Here is a 27,695-nt window from a genome sequence, read left to right on the forward strand (position 1 = left end):
CATGGTTAATGGGACACAGTCAACATAGATTCAGCCAAGGGAAGTCATGCCTCACAAATCTGCTTCATTTCTTTGAATGCGTAAATAAACAAATTCTCAATATTACACAAATCACAGTCAGGTTTTTGCCCCCTCCACAGCACAGAAACAGTACTACTCACTCTCCTAGCCAAATTCAAGCAGGAAATAGCAATAGGTAAAAACATCCTCCTCCTTCAATTTGACATGTCTAGTGCATTTGACATGGTAAACCATAATATATTAATAAGATTACTATAATAATATATAATAATATATTACTAGATAAGTTCAGGATTGGTGGAAACATACTTAGCTGGATCAAGGGTTTCCTAACCACAAGAATATATCAAGTAAAATCAAACTCAAACATATTATCACCGTGGAAAGCAGACTGCGGAGTACCACAAGGATCACCGCTATCACCGATCCTCTTCAACCTAATGATGACCCCACTAGCCAAGTCCTTATCCAACCAAAGCCTTAACCCTTTCATCTATACAGACCACATCACAATATTCATTCCTTACTACTCTAAACTGACAGAAATCACCAGCAAAATCAAGATCAGCTTGATCATCATGGACTGTTGGGCAAATGCATTTCAACTAAAACTAAACAAAGAAAAAACACACTGTCTCATCCTCTCATCCCTACACAGCATGGATAACCCCACAATTATCAACACCCCAGATTACACCATCCCTTTCTCAGACAGCCTGAAAATCCTCGGCATTACAATGGACCGCAACTTAACACTAGAGAGCCAAGTGACATCCACAACAAAGAAAATGTTCCACTTAATGTGGAAACTCAAACGCGTGAAACAATTCTTCCCGAGGGGAACATTTCGCAACCTGATACAATCAATGGTACTAAGCCATGTAGACTACTGCAATGGAATTTATGCGGGATGTAAAGAACAAACCTTAAAGAAACTTCAGACTGCTCAAAACACGGCAGCTAGGCTTATCTTCGGAAAAATGCGATTTTAAAGTGCAAAACCCCTTTGCGAAAAACTACACTGGCTCCCAATCAAAGAAAGCATTGCTTTCAAAATCTGCACTCTGGTTCACAAAATTATCTACGGTGAAGCCCCGGAATACATGACAGACTTGATCGACCTACCAACTAGAAACACATCCGAATCAACACGAACGTACCTAAATCTGCACTACCCAAGCTGCAAAGAACTCAAATACAAATAAACTTACGCGTCCAGTTTTTCCTACATAAGCACACAACTGTGGAACACATTACCAAAAGCCTTGAAAACTACGAACGACCACCTAAACTTCCGGAAAACACTAAAAACTAACCTGTTTTAAAAGGCATACCCTACCGATCCAACATAAATGCCTGATCTCTGCAACACAACAAAACAAAAGAACATAAGTACATAAGTAATGCCACACTGGGAAAAGACCAAGGGTCCATCGAGCCCAGCAATGTGTCCACGACAGCGGCCAATCCAGGCCAAGGGCACCTGGCAAGCTTCCCAAACGTACAAACATTCTATACATGTTATTCCTAGAACTATGGATTTTTCCCAAGTCCATTTAGTAGTGGTTTATGGACTTGTCCTTTAGGAAATCGTCTAACCCCTTTTTAAACTCTGCCAAGCTAACCGCCTCCACCACGTTCTCCGGCAACGAATTCCAGAATTTAATTACACGTTGGGTGAAGAAAAAGTTTCTCCGATTTGTTTTAAATTTACTACACTGTAGTTTCATCGCATGCCCCCTAGTCCTAGTATTTTTGGAAAGTGTGAACAGATGCTTCACATCCACCTGTTCCATTCCACTCATTATTTTATATACCTCTATCATGTCTCCCCTCAGCCGTTTCTTCTCCAGGCTGAAAAGCCCTAGCCTCCTTAGTCTTTCTTCATAGGGAAGTTGTCTCATCCCCGCTATCATTTTAGTCGCCCTTCGCTGCACCTTTTCCATTTCCACTATATCTTTCTTGAGATGCGGCGACCAGAATTGAACAAAATACTCAAGGTGCGGTCGCACCATGGAGCAATATAACGGCATTATAACATCCTCACACCTGTTTTCCATACCTTTCCTAATAATACCCAACATTCTATTCGCTTTCCAAGCCGCAGCAGCACACTGAGCAGAAGGTTTCAGTGTATTATCGACGACGACACCCAGATCCCTTTCTTGGTCCGTAACTCCTAACGTGGAACCTTGCATGACGTAGCTGTAATTCGGGTTCTTTTTTCCCACATGCATCACCTTGCACTTGCTCACATTAAACGTCATCTGCCATCTAGCCGCCCATCTCCCAGTCTCGTAAGGTCCTTCTGTAATTCTTCACAATCCTGTCGCGAGTTAACGACTTTGAATAACTTTGTGTCATCAGCAAATTTAATTACCTCGCTAGTTACTCCCATCTCTAAATCATTTATAAATATATTAAAAAGCAGCAGTCCTAGCACAGACCCCTGAGGAACCCCACTAACTACCCTTCTCCATTGTGAATACTGTCCATTTAACCCCACTCTCTGTTTCCTATCCTTCAACCAGTTTTTAATCCACAACAGGACGTTTCCTCCTATCCCATGACCCTCTAATTTCCTCTGTAGCCTTTCATGAGGTACCTTGTCAAACGCCTTTTGAAAATCCAGATACACAATATCAACCGGCTCCCCTTTGTCCACATGTTTGTTTACTCCTTCAAAGAATTGAAGTAAATTGGTCAGGCAAGATTTCCCCACACAAAAGCCATGCTGACTCGGTCTCAGTAATCCATGTCATTGGATGTGCTCTGTAATTTTGTTTTTAATAATAGCCTCTACCATTTTCCCCGGCACCGACGTCAGACTCACCGGTCTATAATTTCTCGGATCTCCCCTGGAACCTTTTTTTTTTTTTTTTTAATTATCCTTTTTATTCAGGCAGTTCACCATATTCAAACAGTTCAAAAGAAATTACAACACAATGTTTCGTCTGCCTGAAGTTTTTAACATTTTCAAACTCAACCCCTCCCCCCCTTCCCCCCCTTACCTGGAACCTTTTTAAAAAAGGGGCACTACATTGGCCACCCTCCAATCTTCCGGTACCACGCTCGATTTTAAGGATAAATTGCATATCACTAGCAGTAGCTCCGCAAGCTCATTTTTCAGTTCTATCAGTACTCTAGGATGAATACCATCTGGTCCAGGAGATTTGCTACTCTTCAGTTTGCTGAACTGCCCCATTACGTCCTCCAGGTTTACCGTGAAGTTAGTAAGTTTCTCCGACTCGTCCGCTTGAAATATCATTTCCGACACCGGTATCCCACCCAAATCTTCCTCGGTGAAGACCGAAGCAAAGAATTCATTCAATCTCTCCGCTTCATCTTTGTCTTCTTTGATCACCCCTTTTACCCCTCGGTCATCCAGCGGCCCAACCGATTCTTTTGCCGGCTTCCTGCTTTTAATATACAAAAAAAATTTTTGACTATGTTTTTTTGCTTCTAATGCTATCTTTTTTCGTAATCCCTCTTGGTCTTCTTTATCTGCGCCTTGCATTTGCTTCGACACTCCTTATGCTGCTTCTTGTTATTTTCAGACGGTTCCTTCTTCCATTTTCTGAAGGCATTTCTTTTAGCCCTAATGGACATGACACAACTCTTCCCTTGTACGATTCCCCAGTATGGCTGTGCCACATGAACTTTATCTTACCACAACATCACTTTGTATTTGTTTACACCGGAGTCTGTAATGCCTCTCCGGTACTATGTAAGCCAACTTGAGCCTACAAATAGGTGGGAAAATGTGGGATATAAATCTAACAAATAAATAATATAAATAAACATGTGGATAAAGATGAGACGGTTGATGTAGTGTATCTAGATTTTCAGAAAGTGTTTGACAAAGTTCTTCATGAGAGACTCCTGAGAAAATTAAAAACCCATGGGATAGGAGGCAATGTTCTGTTGTGGATTAGGAATTGGTTGATGGATTGATAACAGAGGGTAGGGCCAATTGTCTCAGTGGAGGACGGTGAATAGTTGAGTGCCCCAGGGATCTGTAGTGGGACTGGTGCTATTTAACATATTTATTAATGAACTGGAAATAGGAACGATGAGTGAGGTTGTAGGAGCAAAGCTACAAGAGCACTACTGTAGCACTATGGGCACTATGCACAGCCATCCATGAGACTACATGGTCCTACATATATCACACTATTCAATATTCAGAACCTGATTATAGTGTGCAGATTCAGACATTCTCTCTCTAAAAGACTCTAAGACATTGTGAAGGCATCCAGTCTCACAGAAGAATAACAACCCTTGTTTACAGTTCATGGCACCTGCTCATATGGTCACGGTGTTCCAGGACAAGCAAGCTGTTACCAGCACTGATGCAAGTTGTTATCAGAAAAGGATTTCAGTGCCTAACACTTGGAGCTACTTATTTATGTTCTTCAAGGAGAACACACGTCAGCGAGAAAGATACAGCCCACGATTTCTCCATAAAAGGTAGCTCTCACCAAGGTTAGGGGGCTTGTGTCAACATTGCATCTGAGGGGCAAGACTCTGTTGGAACAGACTGACATCTGAAGAATATGCTGACATCTGAAGGACTCCATCAGGTTGTACATGTGCCATGTCTCCTTTCATAGTGCTCTGGGGTTAGAGTTACTTTTTACTTAAGAGTATAGCTAGGGATTTAAATACCTTTACTCCAAGCTATCTCTATAATAGGATTGTCTTTGCCTTTATTCCTGTTATTGTTACTCTATGCAAATTACTGCTACTGTATATAATTAAGATCCTATTTTTATAATATTTGAGTATGGAGTTAGTTTCTTTTATTATTTTGGCGCAGTGGGCTTGGATCTAAGGATAAGGGGTGATTCATTTACTTCTGATACTTCCCTAACCCATGCTAATCTTGTTAGGACCTAATTTTGTTATACCTGACACTGTCAGGTACACCCATAACACCCCAATAAGAGCGCCCACAAGGTGATTAAATTTGCAGATGACACAAAACTATTGAAAGTTGTTGAAACGCATACAGATTGTGAAAAATTGCAGGAAGACCTTAGGAAGTTGTAAGACTAGGCATCCAAATGGCAGATGAGATTTAACGTGGACAAGTGCAAAGTGATGCCCACTGAGAAGAATCGAAATCACAGTTATTAGATGCTAGGTTTCACCCTAGGAATCAGCACCCAAGAAAAAAATCTAGGTGTCACCATGGACAATAAGCTGAAATCTGCCCAGTGTGTGGCGGTGGCCAAAAAGCAAACAGAATACTAGAAATTATTAGGGAAGGAATAGATAATAATAATAATAATAATAATAATAATATTATAATGCCTCAAATCAAATCAGGTCTTATATACCACTAATATTCCCTTTCTAGGGTTCAGTGCGGTTTATATCATAGGGCTTATATCCCCACTAACACCTGTTCAGTTCTAAGCAGTTTACAAACATCTTAGGGTTTTAGAAATCAGAACATTCCTTTGAGAATTACAGTGATTGCTTTGGGGTAGATGGGATTCTAGTAATAGTACATGTTTCTTAAATAAGAGAGTTTTAATCTTTTTTCGAAACATGAGGTAAGATTGTGAAGGTGAGAATGTTCCAGCGATGTCTTTCCAGAGTCTGGCTGCTTGGACGGCAAGAAATTTGTCGAAGAGAGCTAGTCTCTTCTTACCTTTGGGTGAGGGGAAGGTGAAAAAGTTAGCAGTTTCTTGTCTCCTAGTTCTTGTAGAGTTTGGGAAGCCGAAATAAACTAGTAAGTAGCGGGGATCAATCCTTGTAGTGTTTTGAAAAGGAAGCAAGCCAATTTGAAGGATACTCTTGCCTCAATGGGTAGACAATGTATTTTGATGTAGAGCGGAGAGATGCTGTCGAACTTTCATAGACCGAAGATTGGTCTTACCGCCGTGTTTTGAACGGTTTGGAGTCTTTTCATTTAGGTTTTTGTGCAGCCCAGGTATATTGAGTAACAGTAGTCTAAGGATAATAGCAACAGAGTATGCACCAACTGTTCGAAGTGGTTGATTTCAAAGTATTTCTGAATGATGCAGAGCTTTCTCATTAGGAAGAAACATTTTTTGGCTAAGGTGTTAACTTGTGTCTCCATGGAAAGGGCACTGTCTATGTGCACACCTAGGATTTTGATGGTTGTGGAGAGGGTAAAGTCGACTTGGTTGATGGTAATCATCTTGGGGATTTGTTCTGGTTTGGAGTTGAAACATAGGAATTTGGTTTTATCTGTGTTGAGCTTTAGCTTATGGTCGTACATCCAAGTTTCTAGTAGGGTGATGCATTTCTGGACCCTGGGTACGTCAGTTTTGAAGACTGATTGGATGGGGATTAACACTGAGATGTCACCCGCGCAGAGTTTAAAAAGGGGTTGGACGGTTTCCTAAAGGACAAGTCCATAAACCGCTACTAAACGGACTTGGAAAAATCCAAAATTCCAGGAATAACATGTATAGAATGTTTGTACGTTTGGGAAGCTTGCCAGGTGCCCTTGGCCTGGATTGGCCGCTGTCGTGGACAGGATGCTGGGCTCGATGGACCCTTGGTCTTTTCCCAGTATGGCATTACTTATGTAATGTACTTATGTATATAATGGAGGATTTTGTTACTGTCTAATTCTGAACTTAGGGATTGGAGAAAAACATTAAATAGTACTGATGAGAGGGAGAAGCCCTGTGGGACCCCAGATCCATTATTCCAGTTCAGTGATAGGTTTGTGTGTTTGACCCTGTATGATCTACTTTTAAAGAAACCTTTGAACCACTTTAGAACTTTTCCGGTGATCCCCTTGTCATAAGTACATAAGTAATGCCACACTGGGAAAAGACCAAGGGTCCATCAAGCCCAGCATCCTGTCCACGACAGCGGCCAATCCAGGCCAACGGCACCTGGCAAGCTTCCCAAACGTAAACATTCTATACATGTTATTCCTAGAACTATGGATTTTTCCCAAGTCCATTTAGTAGCGGTTTATGGACTTGTCCTTTAGGAAACCGTCAAACCCCTTTTAAAACTCTGCCAAACTAACCGTCTTTACCATGTTCTCCGGCAACGAATTCCAGAGTTTAATTATGCGTTGGGTGAAACATTTTCTCCGATTTGTTTTAAATTTACTACACTGTAGTTTCATCACATGCCCCCTAGTCCTAGTATTTTTGGAAAGCGTGAACAAACGCTTCACATCCACCTGTTCCACTCCACTCATTATTTTATATACCTCTATCATGTCTCCCTTCAGCCATCTTTTCTCCAATCTGAAAAGCCCTAGCCTCCTTAGTCTTTCTTCATAGGGAAGTTGTCCCATCCCCGCTATCATTTTAGTCGCCCTTCGCTGCACCTTTTGCAATTCTACTGTATCTTTCTTGAGAAGCGGCGACCAGAATTGAACACAATACTCAAGGTGCAGTTGCACCATGGAGAAATACAATGGCATTATAACGTCCTTACACCTGTTTTCCATACCTTTCCTAATAATACCCCACATTCTATTCGCTTTCCTAGCCGCAGCAGCACACTGAGCAGAAGGTTTCAGTGTATTATCGACGACAACACCCAGATCCCTTTCTTGGTCCGTAACTCCTAACGTGGAACCTTGCATGACGTAGCTATAATTCGGGTTCTTTTTTCCCACATGCATCACCTTGCACAATAAACGTCATCTGCCATTTAGCTGCCCAGTCTCCCAGTCTTGTAAGGTCCTTCTGTAATTTTTTACAATCCTGTCGCGAGTTAACGACTTTGAATAACTTTATGTCATCAGCAAATTTAATTACCTCGCTAGTTACTCCCATCTCTAAATCATTTATAAACATTAAAAAGCAGTAGTCCTAGTATTGAGGAACCCCACTAGCTACCCTTCTCCATTGTGAATACTGCCCATTTAACCCCATTCTCTGTTTCCTATCCTTCAACCAGTTTTTAATCCACAATAGGACATTTCCTCCTATCCCATGACCCTCCAATTTTCTCTGTAGCCTTTCATGAGGTACCTTGTCAAACGCCTTTTGAAAATCCAGATACACAATATCGACCAGCTCCCCTTTGTCCACATGTTTGTTTACTCCTTCAAAGAATTGAAGTAAATTGGTCAGGCAACATTTCCCCACACAAAAGCCGTGCTGACGTGGTCTCAGTAATCCATGTCCTTGGATGTGCTCTGTAATTTTGTTTTTAATAATAGCCTCTACCATTTTCCCCGGCACCGACGTCAAGCTCACCGGTCTATAATTTCCTGGATCTCCCCTGGAACCTTTTTTAAAAAATCGGCGTTACATTGGCCACCCTCCAATCTTCCGGTACCACGCTCGATTTTAAGGATAAATTGCATATCACTAACAGTAGCTCCGCAAGCTAATTTTTCAGTTCTATCAGTACTCTAGGATGAATACCATCCGCTCCAGGAGATTTGCTACTCTTTAGTTTGCTGAACTGCCCCATTACGTCCTCCAGGTTTACCGTGAAGTCAGTAAGTTTCTCCGACTCGTCCGCTTGAAATACCATTTCCGACACCGGTATCCCACCCAAATCTTCCTCGGTGAAGACCGAAGCAAAGAATTCATTCAAACTCTCCACTACATCTTTATCTTCCTTGATCACCCCTTTTACCCCTCGGTCATCCAGCGGCCCAACCGATTCTTTTGCCGGCTTCCTGCTTTTAATGTACCGAAAATTTTTTTTACTATGTTTTTTTGCCTCTAATGCTATCTTTTTTTCGTAATCCCTCTTGGCCTTCTTGATCTGCACCTTGCACTTGCTTTGATATTCTTTATGCTGCTTCTTGTTATTTTCAGACGGTTCTTCTTCCATTTTCTGAAGGCGTTTCTTTTAGCCCTAATAGCTTCCTTCATCTCACTTTTCAACCAAGCCGGCTGTCTTTTGGACTTCCATCTTTCTTTTCTAATTTGCGGAATATGTTTGGCCTGGGCCTCCAGGATGGTATTTTTGAACAGCTTCCATGCCTGTTGTACAGTTTTTACCCTCTCAGTTGCCCCCCTAAGTTTTCTTTTAACCGTTCTTCTCATTTTATCATAGTCTCCTTTTTTAAATTAAACGCTAATGTATTTGACTTCCTGTTTGACTTCCTATGTCCTTGTCCTCAAGGTTCCTTAATAGGAGGTTGTGGTCCACCAGGTCGAATGCTGAGAATAAGTTGAATTGGAGTAGGTGGATTTTTTCCTTCACTTAGCAGTAGTTGTACATGGTCCAGCAAGGAGCGTAAGACTGTTTCTGTGCTGAAAAGTGCATGGAATCCAGATTGAGATGCTGGAAGGATATTGTGAAGGTCCGGGTGGTGGTTGAGCTGTAAAGTCACCATACCTTCCATTAGTTTAGTAAAGAATGGGATGGAAGCCACCGGTCTGTAGTTAGAAATCAGTGTTCTGGGTCGGTTCAGGTCTTTGGGTATTGGTGTGATGATGATTTTGGCCAGGCTTTGAGGGAAGTTTCCCTGTGATAGTTGCTGTTTGATCTATGGCTATCCCCCGCTGAATATTGCTGATTAGCATCTAGTGGATAACAGGTTATATCAGGTGATTTAACTGGGTATTCGTCGATTTTTCAGCCCAAGTTAGTCAGCCAAATATAGCCACTTGAGAAGGTGGGATATGTTCGTCCAGTTTCAAGATAACCAGTTAAATCTGAATATCTACTTAGCTGGTTATGTTGAAACCAGCTAAAAATAAACTGGATATTCGATGCTGGTCACCGGAAACTGCCCGGAATTGAATATTCGGCATCACCGCAGACCACAGGAGTTAGCCGAGCTAACTCCTGCGGTCTGAATATTGGCCCCAATGTCTTCAGGTGTATCTACTGTATCTGTGGCCATTTTTTGTGCTTTGCAAATCCAAATGATCCACTTCTCTCCCAAATGGGTTGTGGTTGATCCTTTACCTTAAGAACACTTTCCATCTTGGGGTGCTCTCGAAGTTTCACCACTCCCCTGGGCTGACTGACTAACACCTTCACCACCCTAGAAAAAGGAGAAGAGACACCAATGGCATGCACTGTGATGGCAGTTCTTTAGCAAGAGATAATCAATATTCTTAATTATTTACTGTGGTAAGCAATTCTATAAAATTTTGCCTATAATTATGTGCTCAGAGGGTGCCTGGTAGGAGCCTATTCTATAAAAGAACCTAAGTGCCTACTTTCTATTATAGAATACTAGCCTAACCAGGTATTTACATGTTTAAAAATTAGACACAGCCACTTACAGAGCTGGTGTTGCCACAGATTCTATAAGGTGCTTGCATAAGTTTGAGCCCTTCCCAAACATATACACCCCTTAAAAATACATACAATATAAGTTAAGTGGGTATTTACAGAATGGCGCTCAGGGGAGTTCTAGCAGTTACATGTCTATGTGCTCATATGCACGTGTAAATGCTACTACACTAAACGTTTGTGCATGTTATAGAATTGCCCAGGGCCACCTACATTTAAGTGCCTACAATATGCCTAATTGGAGCCACTTTTACCAGCATCATATGTCAAGAACATACTCATATTCTAGGTGCAATCACTTACACCAGGTATAGAGCTGCTGTAAATGATCATACCTAGACTGCTAAAGAACACATTTGGATTATAGAGTTCTATCATCTACATACGTAAATGTGTGCCCCAGGGGTGTAGCCAGCTCTCCAATTATGGGGGCACCCGGGTGGACTGGAAGGGCAAAGTATTCCTCCCTCCTCCTCCCCCCCCTCACATGCATGTGCACTAAATATATCTTTGCTGCCAGGGATGCTGAGGCCCTGCCAGCCAAATAAATACAGTTGCCCGAGCAGCGTGAGGAAGAGGGGAGCGAGGCTACTGTATTTACTTGGCTGGCAAGGCTTAGGCATTTATTTATTTATTGCATTTGTATCCCACATTTTCCCACCTTTTTGCATCCCCACCAGCAAAGGTAAAGGGGGGAGGGCTGCAGTTCTAGAGGGGGCCCAAGTCCAGTGTGTGGAGAGGGGGGAGCCAAGGCCACCTATGGCTATGCCACTGGTGTGTCCTGCCTGTGCTCTGCCCAAACGCCACCTATGTGAATCCCCACCTGCAAACTGCAGTTAGATGCCATTTTACAGAATAGTGCATCACTGGCATATTGGCATTTGCACATGTATATGTGCACATATATGCATAAAATCCAGTGTTCGGGTTATTTGCATGCATTCTTGCTGCCTAAATTTGGGTGACTTCTTATAGAATTACCCCCATAATGCTAATAAGTTTGAACTGTGAAAGGGGAAAAAAATCTTCAACAGTACTCCAGTATTCCATGATCTATCTGCCCTGTCTATAAAGAATAAAAATCTAGAAAAGATGATTCTGCCTTATTAAAACAAGAGCAAAATAATTCAGAACAACACAAAACATATTCAAATGTACCTTACAACTTAATGCCTCCAATCACAAATTGTGGCTACCAGATCCAGAGCCTGCTCTGTATAACCACTTCTAAACTACAGAAGATAAATGAGTAACCTTATATACCCACTTATAGATGGATAAAACAAGAAATAGGGAGGAGACTGTCTTAACTACAAAAAATCAATCAGTGCATTATATGGGGCTCAACAGCTCTTCCAAGTAAGGTTGCCGCACATATTCTCCCCAGAAACAACTAACGTCCCTTTCCATATGGCTATTTACTGGTAACGTTAACCCTGTATTTCTTTAATATAGTTCATTAGAAGAACCCAGTTAAGCATCATGGAGCCACAGCATGAAGGTGAGCAGAGTGACACTCACATTGCAGCAAACCAGGAGGACTCCTGCTCTTCAGACTGCATCAGGAAACACAGGGTATCCAGAGTTTGGGCAAATGCCGAACTTCTTAAGACATGCTTGTGGCCATCTTTGTCTGTTGCAAGGCAACTGAGTGCATAGCAGGCATTGCGGCTCCCTCCTGCATCTCCATTGGCCATCATTGATTCCAAAGCAATTATCTGGAAAAGGAAAGGAGCATTTTGTGTTTCCAAAATGTCTGATGGGAAAAGAGATGATCATACCTTTGTCTTATGGTGATAACCTTCATTTCAAGACTTCTTCTACATAGGCAACCATGTGGATGGATTTCTCTATTAGGCTGAAATAGTAGAATCAGCTAGCAGCTGGGTCTATATGGCAGGCTGTACGTTCTTTTTTAACTTTTATTTGGGGATGAAACATAAGTACAATTTGTAAAGCACTAAGAATCCTTCAGTGTCCACTATTCATTGCTCCACATCAACAAGCCATTTCATCCTTTCAACATTACAACAGAGACTTTCAAAATCCTCAAACCTTCAAACCCCCATCCTATCCCCCCCCCCCCCCCGAGGAAAACATCACTCTATAGAAAAGGGAAAATTAGGTTCTTACCCTGATAATTTTCTTTCCTTTAGTCACAGCAGATGAATCCATTAACTGATGGGTTGTATCCGCCTACCAGCAGGTGGAGAGAGAAAACACTGAAAGCACAAGGTGTTCTTAGACGCCCAGCCCCCTCTGCCTTCAGTATATGAAATTTCCAAAGCAGAGTGAATAAGAAAGGCAAAATAACATAAACTTTCCTCACAGAGAACAAACGCCCGTGAACCGGAACAATAACCAAACAAAGGAGGGACGTTATCAACCTCCTGCAATAAAAACAGCATGTAGAAACTCTGATAGCTTGTCTTCAGGTACTCCTGATGAGGCACAATGTCTGTATGCAACATCTGTACAAAAACTAAAGTCAGACAGGGAGGGATCATGAATTCATCTGCTGTGACTAAAGGAAAGAAAATTATCAAGGTAAGAACCTAATTTTCCCTTCCTTGTCATCAACAGCAGATGAATCCATTAACTGATGGGATGTACCAAAGCACTCCCTAAGTAGGGTGGGAACAGGCAACTCTGTGAGCAAGCACTTGCGCTCCAAAATGCGCATCCTGCCGTGCTGCCACATCTAGCCTGTAATGCCGCACAAAAGAGAGCTGAAAAGCCCAGGTAGCCGCACGACAGATCTCTTGAAGAGAAAAGACACCCGTTTCAGCCCATGAAGAGGACATTGCCCTCGTAGAGTGCGCTTTAAACGCTTCAGGCGGTGACCGCCTTGAAAGCAGATAAGTAGAAAAAATGAGTTCCTTAAGCCATCGGGCTATAGTGGCTTTAGACGCTGAAAACCCCTGTCGGGGACCTGCCAACAGAACTCCTTTCGTTCGGACAAACGCGCGGCGGTGTCCGGGCCACGTCCAGGACTTCAGGGATGTGGCCCGGATGCCGCTGCGCGATTGTCCGAACCCCGCAGAATGCCCCGGGCGATACCTGCGAGCTTTGTGAAAACGTGGCATGGAAGAGGAGGGAAAAGCAGGACTTTTGGAAGAAGGCCTCAGCCTATCCTCAGGCAACCATTGGGACTTAGAGTCCCCTAGGTCCTTAACAATCTTCTCTAAATCCTCCCCAAATAAAAGAAGGCCCCGAAAGGGTAACCTCACCAGCCTTTGTTTAGAGGCCATGTCAGCCGCCCAAAGCCAGAGCCAAAGAAAGCGGCAGGAAGCAAACGCCACAGACGTCTGCTTAGCCGAAGCTCTGACCAGATCATAAAGGGCATCAGCCAAAAAAAAGACAGGGCAGACTCCATACGCGGGCCGACTTCAGCGAGGGAACCCGCTCCATCGGCAGGCTGCTCAACTGCCTGCTGCAACCAGGAAAGGCAGGCCTGGGCTGCATAGGAACTGCAAATAGCCGCCTGTAAGGAAAGGCCCGAGATTTCAAAGGACCACTTCAGCGTGGATTCCAGCCTCCGGTCCTGCAATCTTTCAAAGCGACCCCTCCCTCCACCAGGAGAGTAGGCTTTTTAGTCACAGCCATGACTAAAGCATCCACTTTAGGCATCCCAAAGAGGGCCAACTGACTTTCACTCAGAGGGTAAAGGTGACACATAGCCCTGGCCACCTTCAAGGGACCATCAGGGTCAGACCATTGAGCTGAAATAAGCTCTTGGATGGAAGCATGCATGGGAAAAGCCCGAGAAGGCTTCTTAGTACTAGCCATCCTAGGATTAATAACAAAGGTAGCACCCTCGTCAGGATCTTCAATACAAAGGGCCTGTAAGGCAACAGAAATGAGAGCTGGCAGCTCGTTGCGGTGGAAAATCTGAACCGCTTTAGAGTCATCCAACTCCTGTGGCAAGCAGCCACCCTCATCTGGATCATCAGTCTGTGAGGGCCTGCCAGACCCCTCAGACTCCCCCAAACTAGACCACGGAAGAGAACAGGGTGAAGAGTCCCCCTCAGACGGGGTATTCACCCGTCTACGCTTAGCCTCAGCCAAAAGCTCGGGGGAAGAAATAAAGTCTCCAGCAAACGCTGGGCAACCCAGTCCGACAGGAATTGTCAAGAGCCTCAGGCAGTGTTCTTTTTAACATAAAAGCCTTATGCATCAGCAGCACAAATTCAGGGGAGAAAAACTCACCCTGTACATCTGCCCCCACATTGGGGGAAGCGGAGGCAACAGCTCCTCTAGAAACCTCGAAACGAGGCATCCCCCTGCACTCAGACCCCTTCACAACTGCAAGGGTCGAGTCACGTGGCGCCTCCAAGATGGCGGCCGCTGCCACCTCCGTCGGTTGGGAAGAATCACCGCCCGCCATACTCGTGCCAGCATTAGCATCTAGGCAGCATGTGCTGCAAAGCCCCACTGCTGATCTGCGTTTCCCACAGTGGGAGCAGCGCTTAACCCCTTCAGCAGCCATCAAATACAGAAAACAAAATGGCGGCTTCACGCCAAAACTTACCCCGCACAGAGTGCTGTCAGAAGGAACCTCCCCGGAGGAGCTGGGCACCACTCTCACCTCAGGAGACCGAGTCAAACGAGCTGTGGTCAAGCTGCACCGAACCAGGAGCTCAGGAGAAAGCCTCTCTCTTTTATTTTTATTTTTTTACTGTGAGGAAAGTTAAGAGGCAGGCAGCCACAGAAGAACTCTGGGAGGAGGGGGAATGGGGTAAGGCAGGGACAGGGAAAACCAAGTATGCCTTTAAAGTGGGCACCACCAACCACAACACCCCCTGCTCTACTGGCAAAGCACAGGAGCCACCCCAGGCAGAAATCATGTAAGCTAATGCCTTTGTTTTTCATATATGATAGTATATCTGATATTCCTTGTCATCAACAGCAGATGACTCCATTAACTGATGGGTTGTATCCGCCTACCAGCAGATAGAGATATACTGAAGGCAGAGGGGTCTGGGTGTCTAAGAACACCATGTGCTTTCAGTGTTCTCTATCTCCACCTGCTGGTAGGTGGATACAACCCATCAGTTAATGGATTCATCTGCTGTTGATGACAAGGAATATCAGATATACTATCATATATGAAAAACAAAGGCATTAGCTTACAAATACTCGATCCCCTTCCCCTATCCCCCTTCCCTTACACAAAATCTAAAAACCAGCACCACATCTGGTCACAATCCATCCATTTATTTAAGTGTAGAGCTGTCAATCTATACCTTTCACAAAGAAAACTCAATTTGCCCTTGACCCTATTAGGAACACCCTCCTGTGTCCAAATTGCCACAGCAAATAGTAATAAAAGTTTATCATGTGGTCTATCTATTCCAGGTAATCATCTGTTAAGTAACACCCCCTCCATATCCATGGGTAGTGTAATATGAAACATCTTCTGTGCATATTGAAAAACTTCACCCCAAAACTGAGCCACCTTAGGACAGGCCACAACATGTGTTTGTAGGTCCCCCTGCTCCCACACCCTCTCCAACTCATTCTTCTCATATTGTGGTTCCATCGGGCCATCATCTAAATAATATTTTAAAAAGCCATTTTCTACCATTTAGGGGGGCATAGGAAATCTGATGTGTCCTTAAACAAATATCTTCCCACTCCTACTACTCAAAAAGTCTCCCCACATCCTGCTCTCACAATTCCCTATATCCCACTCTCCACAAGGGAAGATTATTAAGAAGCTGGTAGAGATAAGAGATCAATCCTGAGGAGGGACCTCCCACCAACCATTTATCAAAGATACTTGTCTCCCCCCACCTGCGGTATAAGATGTTCCATTTGTAAAAAGTTCTTAAGTTGTATGGAAAAACATCCTCTGCTGAAAGACCAAACCTCTGCTAAAGCTCCCCAAAGCTACAGACCTGCCCCTTTCGTACACACTAGCCAAGATACCGCAATCCCAACTCCTCCCATCGCCTAAATAAACCCCCTTCCCAGCCTGGCTCAAATCCCTTTGTGTACCTAATAGGAGAAAGTGAAGTATATGTCCTATCTTTTAGCAGCTTCCCTCTTGTGCCCATCCATACCAACATAGTGGTTTTCATGAATGGATTCATTCAATATTCCCTCCTAGAAAACCCTGCTCTGGGCAAGGAACACAGAGGCACTCCAGATACACCCTTCTGTCCCTGCTCAAACTGTACCATAAGCCATTGCTTTCCAGGCACAGCCTGCCACTCCACCAGTGCTTTAAGCTGGGCCATTTGATAGTATTTTTCTAGATTAGGAATACCCATCTCACCATCCTTCTTAGCTAAAAATAGCACCTCCTCTGAACCCTTGGTTTGTTCTGTCCCCCCCTCACCCCCCACCAAGGATGTTTGTGTTCTGTAATAACAGAAGTCCCAGTGGAAATGTAGGTGTTCGCGTAGCTGGTTTGTCTCGAAGGGTATCTAGGAGGCTTACTAGCAATAGTAACTAGATCAGACTAAACTAGCAACTAGGTCTAACTGGCAGGCTGCAAGTTTAATCAGTTGGTGGACTGCCTTACCATCAACTCAAAATGAAGTAATAACTAGAAGACCTATGGAAAATACAAGCATTTATATTAGCCAGATCTGTCTGGCGTGCTACACAAGGGACCTAGGAGATCAGATATTAAGGGAATGGTTATTGGTAATAATGTTATCTAAATTATTATAGAGCTTTGTAGCTGGGAGGGATTAGTTCTGGAGGGGACTAACTGCATATTCTGTATGATTTTCTACTTAAGATGGTTGAGTTCAGAGGTGCAAGACAAGTAAACGACTGTCCTGGATAAGGAGTGATATTTCACAAGTATCTTGCATCTGTGGCTGGCAGCTGAGATATATATCCTTAGAAGAAGTAATTGGACAGACTGGATGGGTGAGTTGATTGTTCTTTTTCTGCACTAATCTACTGTGTTACTGTAGAATTCTCTGTAAGATTTGTTTTACTACTTAAAGTTTATTAATTTTCTACGAAAACAAGGTAACCAAATATATCAGGCACACATGGCTCATACTACAAGCAGCACCCTTTCAGACCCCCCCCCCCCCCATGACTACTACAAATAAAATTCTCACCACAGTCCCACTCCTCACTAAACAACAAGCAATGTCTGCAATCATCAAAACGTCCCAATAGTGTGCAGAAAGGCTTAAATGATCTTTTATAGGATTCACACCTCCCTCAACTTCTGGTACCTCCCCTTTATCTTAGTGTCATGAACTTCATTTCATCAAAAAACATACTTCATCCAGCCACTTCATCAACCTGGGCAGGTCCTCACACCTCTACCTGGCAAGAATTGCCTTGTGGACAGTCAGCATTTATTTTTTAATAAATTCCATATTCCTTTCCTCAGTTCTTTTGTTTGGCATATACACAAACTCATATACTTTGGTGTCATTAGGCACCGTCACTCCAATCAAACTACCTACAACCCCCTTGACCTCATCCAAAAATCTGGAGACAGTTAGGCATTTAAAATAATATGTGAAATGCTCCCCTTCAACCTACAGCTTTGCCAGCATAGCCCTGACAAAGAATTGTTGATACAATGGAGTAATGGAGTATTTCTGAGGTCAGATATTCCCTGGACAACATCTTCTTCTGCTGCCCTACAATATTAGCTGAGAAAGAATAATTCCAGATTTCTTTACAAAGATGCTTCCAACCAGCCTCTCCAAACTTCTCTCCCAACTCATGATTCTATCACATTTGCACTTTAATACCTACCCAGTCAATACTCAACACCCAGTCCTCCCCTTTGACCTTCTAGGAATGAACACTGCCTTTTCCAGACCTTGGAAGCACCACCCTAAATGAAGAGCACTTTTCCAAAACTCACTCAGTCCATTTTTATGCAATTAAGTTTGTTCATCAAGGCAAGATTCATTTACTGTAATTTATTCCTGTGCTCACTAAGTCCATGGTATTTTAATTACTTTGTGTTGAGATACTCTATGCAAAACTCAGTCCAAAAGCCATAGTTTTCTCAAAACTACTGCTGATGGACTGTGTCAGTGCAGGGTAAAATAGTGGAAGCTATTATAAATAATAAAATTACGGAACACATAATTAAACATGGTTTAATGGGACAGAGTCAGATTGGATTCAGACATTGGAAGTCTTGCCTCACCAATTTGCTTCATTTTTTTTGAAGGCATGAATAAACATGTGGATAAAGGTGAACCAGTTGATTTTCAGAAAGCTTTTGTCAAAGATCTTCATTCATGGGATAGAAGACAATGTTCTGGTGTAGATTAGGAAATAGAAAGGGAATGGGACTTGATATACCACCTTTCTGTGTTTTTTTGCAACTACATTCAAAAAGGTTTACATAGCATATACCAGGTATTTAGTTGTACCTGGGGCAATGGAGGGTTAAGTGACTTGCCCAGAGTCACAAGGAGCTGCAGTGGGAATTGAACCCAGTTCCCCAGGTTCAAAGTCCACTGCACTAACCACTAGGCTACTCCTAGTAGAGAAATGGTCATTTCTCTCAATGGAGGAGGATGAGTAGTGGAGTGCCATAGGGATCAGCACTGGGACTGATGCTATTTAACATATTTATAAATTATATGGAAACCGGAATGACAAATGAAGTGATTAAATTTGCAGATGACACAAAACTATTCAAGTTTGTTAAAACACTGTGAAAAATTGCAGGGAGACCTTGGGAAATTGGAAGACTGGGCATCCAAATGGCAGATGAAATTTAACAGCCCAGAACACAGCAGCCAGGCTCATCCTCGGAAAACCAAGATACGAAAGGGCGAAACCACTACGAGAGAAATTACATTGGCTTCCACTTAAGGAACGCGTTACTTTCAAAGTTTGCACACTAGTCCATAAGATCATCTACGGCAAAGCCCCAGCGTACATGTCTGATCTAATAGACCTACCACCCAGAAACGCTAAAAGGTCATCCCGAACATACCTCAACCTCCACTTCCCCACTTGCAAGGGCCTGAAATACAAGACGCTACACGCGTCAACCTTTTCCCACATGAGCACGCAGGCCTGGAATACACTACCGCGCAACCTAAGAATGATTAACGAACAAGCTTCCTTCCGAAAACTACTGAAGACGCACCTGTTTGAACAAACTTACGGAAAGAACCAAAACACATAGAGTCCATACTCACTGTTCATCAATGCAACATACATCCACTTCAGATCCCTCATCCTGTAATCAATTGTCCCACTGTCTCCTCCTAATGTTTCCATGTTGATGTCCCATTGTTATATTCCTAATGATAATCGCATGTCTCACACAACTCTGCACAATGTATTCCATATTCAAGTTGTTACAAATGTATTTCTACTATTCATATCTTATTGTAAGCCACACTGAGACCGCAAAGAGGTGGGAAAATGTGGGATACAAATGCAATAAATAAATGTGGACAAATGCAAAGTGATGCACATTGGAAAGAATAATCCAAATCATAGTTACCTGATGCTAGGTTCCACCTTGGGGAGTCAGCACCCAAGAAAAAGATCTAGGTATCGTTGTAGATAATATACTGAAATCTTCCGCTCAATATGTGTCAGCAGCCAAAAAAAGCAAACAGGATGGTAGGAATTATTAGGAAAACAATGGTGTATAAGACCGGAAATACTATAAAGCCTCTGTATCATTCCACGGTGTGACCTCACCTTGAGTACTGCGTTCAGTTCTGGTTGACTTATCTCAAAAAAAGATATAGCAGAATTAGAAATGGTTCAAAGAAGAGCCACCAAAATGATAAAGGGGATGGAACTTCTCGTTTGAGGAAAGGCTAAAGAGATTAGGGCTCTTCAGCTTGTAAAAGAGATGGATCAGGGGAGATATATGACTGAGGTTTACAAAATCCTGAGTGGTGTAGAACGAGTAGAAATGAATCGATTTTTCACTTGTTCCAAAAATACAAAGACTAGGGGACATGGAAATGTTTTTAAAATGAATAGGAGGAAATATTTTTTCACTCAACAAATAGTTAAGCTCTGGAACTCTTTGCTGGAGGATGTAGTAACAGCGGTTAGTGTATCTGGGTTTAAAAAAATGTTTGGACAAGTTCCATGATCTGCTATTGAGACAGATATGGCAAAGCCACTGCTTGCCTTGGGATTGGTAAAATGAAATATTGCTAGTTACATGGTTTTCTGTCAGGTACTTGTGACCTGGATTGGCCACTGTTGGAAACAGAATACTGCGCTAGATGCACCATCGGTCTGACCCAGTATGGCTTTACTTATGTTCTTATGTACTGAACAAGCTTAGATAAGCCCTCTATGACCAAGGCAAACAGCAGGAGAAAATGGGATACCCTGCCTTGAATCCCTACATAGAGAAAAGGCCCTTGACAGGAAACCGTCAATTCTTACTACTGCACAGGGTACTTGATACAAACGCAGCACTTACAAAGAAAAAGGTCTCATCCAACTCAAATTTCTTCAACATAATCCCTGTAAACTCCCACTCTACCTTTTTCCCAGTCCCATCGCCTGGATTATGCCCAGCGTCCTTAGCATATTACTATAAGAATGTCACTCCACAATCAACCCTATCTGGTCCCTGTGCACCAGCTCTGAAAAATCCTCTCCAACCTGGATTCCAAAACATTCCAAAAATTCTAGCCATGCTTAGGAGAAAATGAGCAGATATCCCACACAATCATTAGTAGAGCTCCCTTCTTTGTGAATGGCTATAATATAGGCCTCATACATTGAAAAGGGATGGTGCTCAGACTCCAAAACCCCCTGAAAAAACTGAACCAACATTGGGGCCAGTTTCTTAGTCATGATCTTATAAAACCCAATTTTGCACCCATCCCAGCCTTCAGCTGTTTAAATGCCTGTTCAGTAGCTGAAATTGGCCTGTTCAGACATCAGCAACTTAAGTAAACTCACGTAGTCAAAGAGCCCGTCCTTTAATTCTGTACCCATGGATCCCTTTCATAACAGACCCAAAAGCATCTGCAGAGAGGATTTAAGTATCTGTTCACTAACTCTTATTTACCTAATGTGCTTATTTACCCACCATCCCCTTAATTGCTACACCAAAAACCTTCTGGCTTATTGTCCTCTCAAAGTATAGTCTCTTAGGGGTAGATGCATCAAGCAAACGTAAAAAAATCAGAAACGTAAAAACCTTTACCGAATCTCAAATAACGAAGCATGCTCCAAAAACACAGCCCCAAAAAGTTTGGTGCGGTATTGGAAAGAACGATGCACTAATCCCCGTCGGTAATCGGCTCGTAAAGCATGCGCAAAGCAGCTGCTGGCTGCTCTGCGCATGCCAGAAACGTAAGAACAAAAAGAAAACACAAACACGTGGCTCCCCACTTTCCCCTGCATGTCTCCACAAACATTAAAGGATCGGGAGGGGGCAAAGGCGCTCATCAGCAGCGTCCTGTATGGATGGCCTTGCCTTGCCCCCCCCCCCCCCCCGAGGTCCCCGCTGCTCCCCGCTGCTCCGTTAATGAAATAAAAGCTTTTAAAAATGAAACCTTTGCAGTTGCTGGGCTCCCCCTCCCTTCCTGTGTCTCTCTTCTTTAGTCGGCAATGCTCCGCCTCCTGCCCTCCTCCACCTCCGTGCCCCGCCCCCCCGAATTCGTCCCCGCTGCTCCCCCCCCCCCACCGGACCCCCCCTTCACCACAATGGCCGGTGCAGCGCCTCTCACCTATGTTTGAAGGCGCTGCACAGGATGGATCAGCTATTCTTTAGCTCTTCTGTCTCCTCCGATGTCTCCTTTTTCTTCCTGTGTCCGCCCTCCTCTGACGTCAGTTATCTACGTAGATAACTGACGTCAGAGGAGGGCGGACACAGGAAGAAAAAGGAGACATCGGAGGAGACAGAAGAGCTAAAGAATAGCTGATCCATCCTGTGCAGCGCCTTCAAACATAGGTGAGAGGCGCTGCACCGGCCATTGTGGTGGAGGGGGGGTCCGGTGGGGGGGGGGGGGGCAGCGGGGACGAATTCGGGGGGGCGGGGCACGGAGGTGGAGGAGGGCAGGAGGCGGAGCATTGCCGACTAAAGAAGAGAGACACAGGAAGGGAGGGGGAGCCCAGCAACTGCAAAGGTTTCATTTTTAAAAGCTTTTATTTCATTAACGGAGCAGCGGGGAGCAGCGGGGACTTCGGGGGGGGGGAAGGGGGGGGCAAGCAAGGCCAGGCCGTCCATACAGGACGCTGCTGATGAGCGCCTTGCCCCCTCCCGATCCTTTTTTAATTTAGTTTCCTTTTTTATTTTAGGCACAGGGAAGCAGGGAGCCATTTTTCTTTTAAAACATGCCAGCAATTTGGTTTTTCATCGTGCAGGGGGCAGTGGGGAGATGACAGCTCAGGCTTTAACGACAGGTCTGAGCTGACGTTAAATTTCTGGTGATAAGTGAATCGTTGCTATCGTCGGTATGGTTAGTGCATTCCGAATTGTCTACATTTCAATGGTAGTTTCTCATTTGCATTCCAGTTTCGTTAGCTGCTACTACCGTCGAAAAATAGGCTTTAGTGCATGGAAAGGATAGGAAATTCTTCCTAAAGGGCTCATTTAACGATGAAAAACGTTTAGTGCATCTGGGCCTTAGTTCTTTTCATCATGTGGTCTGTCTCTGCCTGAGGAGTTGGAAGCTCACAGATAAGACTTTTTCTAATTTATTTCTGATTATCCCTACCTTAGAGCTGTGGTTTTGGGCATTTCTGGTGCATTTCAATACAGCTCTAGAGATAGGTTACAGAAAACACATTCCACAGGTCTTAAGCTTAAGCCCACCCACCCCAAGACTGACACTTCCTAAATAGCTTTCCTAAATACACTACTTATCACAAATTAACTCCATCCTAATTACAACTGTCTCTGAAAAGTAAACCCTTCATTATCACAGTAATCCCCAGTCTTCTGCTCAGCATCACGGGCTTACTGCTCTAGATAAAAAAGACTCTGTTAACATATCCATTGGTTGCTATTCTCATTATATATCACATAGGATACCATTTTACCTTCTCTTCCTTAAACTTGTTCATCAAGCTTCTCTCACTGTTGGCAGTACCATATTGGCAGGATAATCAAAAATCATTATTAATTAGCTATACCAATAGATCTACCCCCTTTCCTGCCTAGCTCTGATAGAGGATAGGCTTTTCTAACTGCTTCTAGTCCTGCAGCATTCTAACTTTGTGGAAATGTTCTGCCAGTCCTAGTTATATTCTAGTGGAAATTGAAAGTTAAATCAACTGAAAATTTTTTGATCAGACTGTATCAGTTCTGGTCATACCTAGAGAACGTTTTTGATACAGCACTTGGATGACTCACTGGGACTTATAGTCCCACCCCCCCAGGGTTTTTCAGTCATATATAGACAAGCCAAAACTCATTAACTCTACTCCTCAGGCACACACAGGCAATCTTGCAGACTGTTAACCCCATCATAGTACACCTGTTCATACCCATTTCAACCAATCAGGATGACTTTTATTCTCTGTAATAATTATAGTGCTTTAGTTTCAAGGCCAATCATCTGGAGACTTAAGGCTTGTGCTATCTGTCTTCAGCTCGCTAGTTTAAAACAGGAGCTCAGTAAAGTAAAGCAGGAATTGGATGCACTTAAAGTAGCTTCTAGGACTGCACAAAATCATACTGCACAGAATCATACCAAATTCTCACCACTGCCTCAAAGGATAAAACCACCTAAGAATAGATGGTTCATGGTAGGCTCAGGCAGACTTCGTTATGTGACACAGAAGCATCCGCCCTCACAAGTGTTGCCCCTACAGAATTCTTTTGCTCTATTACAGCACTGTGATGTTCCTGAAAATAGAACTGAGGCGAAAGAAAAAGCAATGAAGGTTCAACAAAAAGATATGAAGGTACCCAAAGAGAAAAGACACCCCAAATCACTAATGTTGAAACTCATACCAGGAAACTGTTGCTACTAGAGGATTCCATTATCAGAAGCATTAACTTTGAAACTAAAAGGGGAATTGTGAGACTGAAAGATGCTGCGAACCGCTATGTAGATAATGATAAAGAAAAAGCAAATTTGCTAAATAGATACTTTTGTTCTGTTTTCACAGAAGAAAATCCTGGTGAAGGGCCGCGATTGACTGGCAAAATTACATATGAGAATGGAGTGGATAGAGCACCGTTCACGGAAGAGAGTGTGTATGAACAACTTGGAAATCTAAAAGTGGACAAAGCCATGGGACCGGACGGGATCCACCCCAGGATATTGAGGGAGCTCAGACAGGTTCTGGCGGGTCCTCTTAAAGATTTGTTTAATAAATCCTTAGAGACGGGAGAGGTTCCATGAGATTGGAGAACGGCGGACATGGTCCCTCTTCACAAAAGTGGTGATAGGGAAGAAGCTGGAAACTACAGGCCGGTAAGCCTCACTTCGGTTATTGGAAAAGTAATGGAAGCGATGCTGAAGGAAAAGATAGTGAATTTCCTGGAGGCCAATAAGTTGCAAGATCCGAGACAACATGGTTTTACCAAAGGTAAATTGTGCCAAACGAATCTCATTGAATTCTTGAATCAGGGTTGTGCTATAGACGTAATCTACTTAGATTTCAGCAAAGCTTTTGACATGGTTCCCCACAGGAGGCTCTTGAATAAACTTGACAGGCTGAAGATAAGACCCAATGTGGTGAACTGGATTAGGAACTGGTTGACGGACAGACGCCAGAGGGTAGTGGTTAATGGAATTCGCTCGGATGAGGGAAAGGTGAGTAGTGGAGTGCCTCAGGGATCGGTGCTGGGGCCGATTCTGTTCAATATATTTGTGAGTGACATTGCTGAAGGGTTAGAAGGTAAAGTTTGCCTTTTTGCGGATGATACAAAGATTTGTAACAGAGTGGACATCCATGATCCAGGAGGGAGTGGAAAACATGAAAAAGGATCTGTGGAAGCTAGAAGAATGGTCTAAGGTTTGGCAATTAAAATTCAATGCGAACAAATGCAAAGTGATGCACTTAGGGAGTAGAAATCCACGGGAGACGTATTTGTTAGGTGGTGATGTTTTTTCTTCACAAAATGTCAAATTCAGTATTTCCAAAACCTATTTTCGTCTCCAGTGTGTCTAAATCACAAGGGGGGGTGTTGGGGCATTTCAGGGGTGGGCTTAGGGCATTCTTAACACTTGGACATTTTATAGCCATAATGGAACATAACAAGAATGTCTAGGGCTAAAACTTCAATGTTTTGGTCTAGACCTGTTTTTAGAATGAATAAGGTATAAAAAGGTGCCCTAAATGACCAGAAGACCACTGGAGAGAATCAGGGATGACCCCCACCTTACTCCCCCAGTGTTCACGGACCTACTCCCACGCTTCAAAGTTGTGAATAAAAATAGTACTTACCAGCCTCTATGATAGCTTCAGATTTTATAGTCAGTTCTACTAGAACAGGAAACAGGGCCCTGGAGTTGTGTAGAGGTCAATATAGTGGATTGTAGAGAAGGGGAACCAGGCCCATTTCTCACTCTACCTGCCACACTTGTGGTAGAAAGTGTGAGCCCTCCAAAACTCACCAAAAACCTACTGTATCCAGATATAGGTAACCCAGGGGCAGGCAACTCCGGTCCTCGAGAGCCGCAGGCAGGTCAGGTTTTCAGGATATCCACAATGAATATGCAGGAGATAGATTTGCAAGCACTGCCTCCATGGTATGCAAATCTATCTCCTGCATATTCATTGTGGATATCCTGAAAACCTGACCTGCCTGCGGCTCTCAAGGACTGGAGTTGCCTACCCCTCCCTTAACCCATCAGGGCTATTGTAGTGATGTACAGTTGTGGGTGGTGGGTTTTGGAGGGCTCAGCAGACAAGATAAGGGAGTAACGGTGAGATGTGTACCTCGGATCTTTTATATGAAGTCCACAGCAGTGAACCCTAGGGTGCCCCATTACTCTCCTGGGATATCTGTGTGGCCAGTTCATTGATTGCTGAATCCTCCTACATCCCAATGGCTTGATTTTGTGCATTTTCACTTAGATTATTTTTCAAAAATGGACCAAAAAGATAAATGCACAGAGCACAAAACCCTCTAGCAAGTAGCCATTTCTGGGAAACAAAAAAAGATAGACATTTTGCTGTTTCAAAAAAGGCTATATTTGCTATTCAGATTCTGGACATTTTGAGCAATATGTCCAAAGTCAGACATCATATCGAAAATGCCCATCCATGTATCCTTTATACATCCTCTCCACATATCTGAAAATAGATCTGGTGTATCAAAGAGAAGAAGATGTCATACAGAATTCTCTGTATGTTTTACTAAGCTTTGTTACTATCAGAATTTCCATCATTAGCCATCTCTTTGCTGTCCACTGCTCTCTATCGCTCGCAATCAATAATCTACTGAGCTGATGCTGGGGAAAACTCCCATTCCCTGAACCATGAAACCACGTAAGACAAGAGACCATGCCAACTCTTCCATCCATAAACAAGGCCTATGCTTTGAAATAAATGCATTAATATTTCCAGGACTTTCTTCTTACCATGTTTTCAGCTTCAAGAAAGGATAAAATTTGCTTTAGGCCAGCATCTGTGTTGCAGAGACGTCCAAGAGCAAATGCTGCATTAAGCCCACAACCTGGAAATTACAGAAAAAAAAAAACTTCAAGCGAATTCTGAAAGGACACCATGGTCTACCCTCATTTCTGTTTCACATACCCCTTAAATCAATCCTCAGCAATTGCTCTCCTAAACATGGCTGCCTTCACTTACTCAAAGAAGACACTTGCCAAACTGTTAAGCAAGTAACCTGTCCTGTCATCATGGACAACTAAGCAAGTTCCTTTCAAGAAATCTAAATAAAAATTCACCCAGCTTATTGAACTCTGGGAACTATGGTTGTACAGTCAATTAAGCCCCAAATTTAAATTTAATTTAAATATCCAAACCTATATTCTGCCCTTTCAGCCATAACTTATACAATCTTCTCCCCCTCCCCCACATCTCCATGCACATGAAAATCTATCCCTCTCTATATATAAACATCCTTAAGACCTTAAGGATCCCACCTCAGCCCCGGAGTATGAAGTTATTTACAGGGTCCATCCCCTGGTGACTATAGAACTATAAAAGACCTTAAGACAGTAACACACCATCATTGATCAGTGATGCCAGCCTCCTAGGTGGATTTTTTAAAATTATTATTCTATTATATATTATTATTGTTGGTATACTTTGCAGGCAAGAATAATTGTGTCTGTGTTGTTCCACCAAGCTTGATGACCCAATTAGCCAAAGACAAAAGGAGAATTATTGAGAATTGTCCACTCAGAAATCCCTAGTGCTTTTCAAGAACCTAGAGGTCACAAAAAAGAGGAAAAACAGCATACAAAAGCAACCAAACAAACAAACAAACAAACAAAGTAAACACTGGGCCTTCAGAAATGAGAAAAATGCAGTCCTTTATTTATGATGAAAACCCGACACGGGCCGTGTTTCGGCGTACAAACGCCTGC

The 27,695-nt window shown here is 43.1% G+C and overlaps 1 protein-coding gene across 3 annotated transcripts in view; it reads right to left on the reverse strand.

The window, feature by feature from the left end:
• LOC115472649 overlaps window positions 1-27,695 on the reverse strand; it is a 233,426-nt gene that overhangs the window by 89,191 nt on the left and 116,540 nt on the right. For all 3 annotated transcript variants that reach the window (XM_030206979.1, XM_030206980.1, XM_030206981.1), the window contains exons 4-6: window positions 26,724-26,818; window positions 11,761-11,957; window positions 9,907-9,985 (exon numbers count right to left, since the gene is read on the reverse strand). In XM_030206979.1, the coding sequence (XP_030062839.1) occupies window positions 9,907-9,985; window positions 11,761-11,957; window positions 26,724-26,818 (371 nt within the window). The remainder of the gene's footprint in view (window positions 1-9,906; window positions 9,986-11,760; window positions 11,958-26,723; window positions 26,819-27,695) is intronic.

This window comes from Microcaecilia unicolor, chromosome 6 (assembly GCF_901765095.1).
Source record: "Microcaecilia unicolor chromosome 6, aMicUni1.1, whole genome shotgun sequence".
NCBI lineage: Eukaryota > Metazoa > Chordata > Amphibia > Gymnophiona > Siphonopidae > Microcaecilia > Microcaecilia unicolor.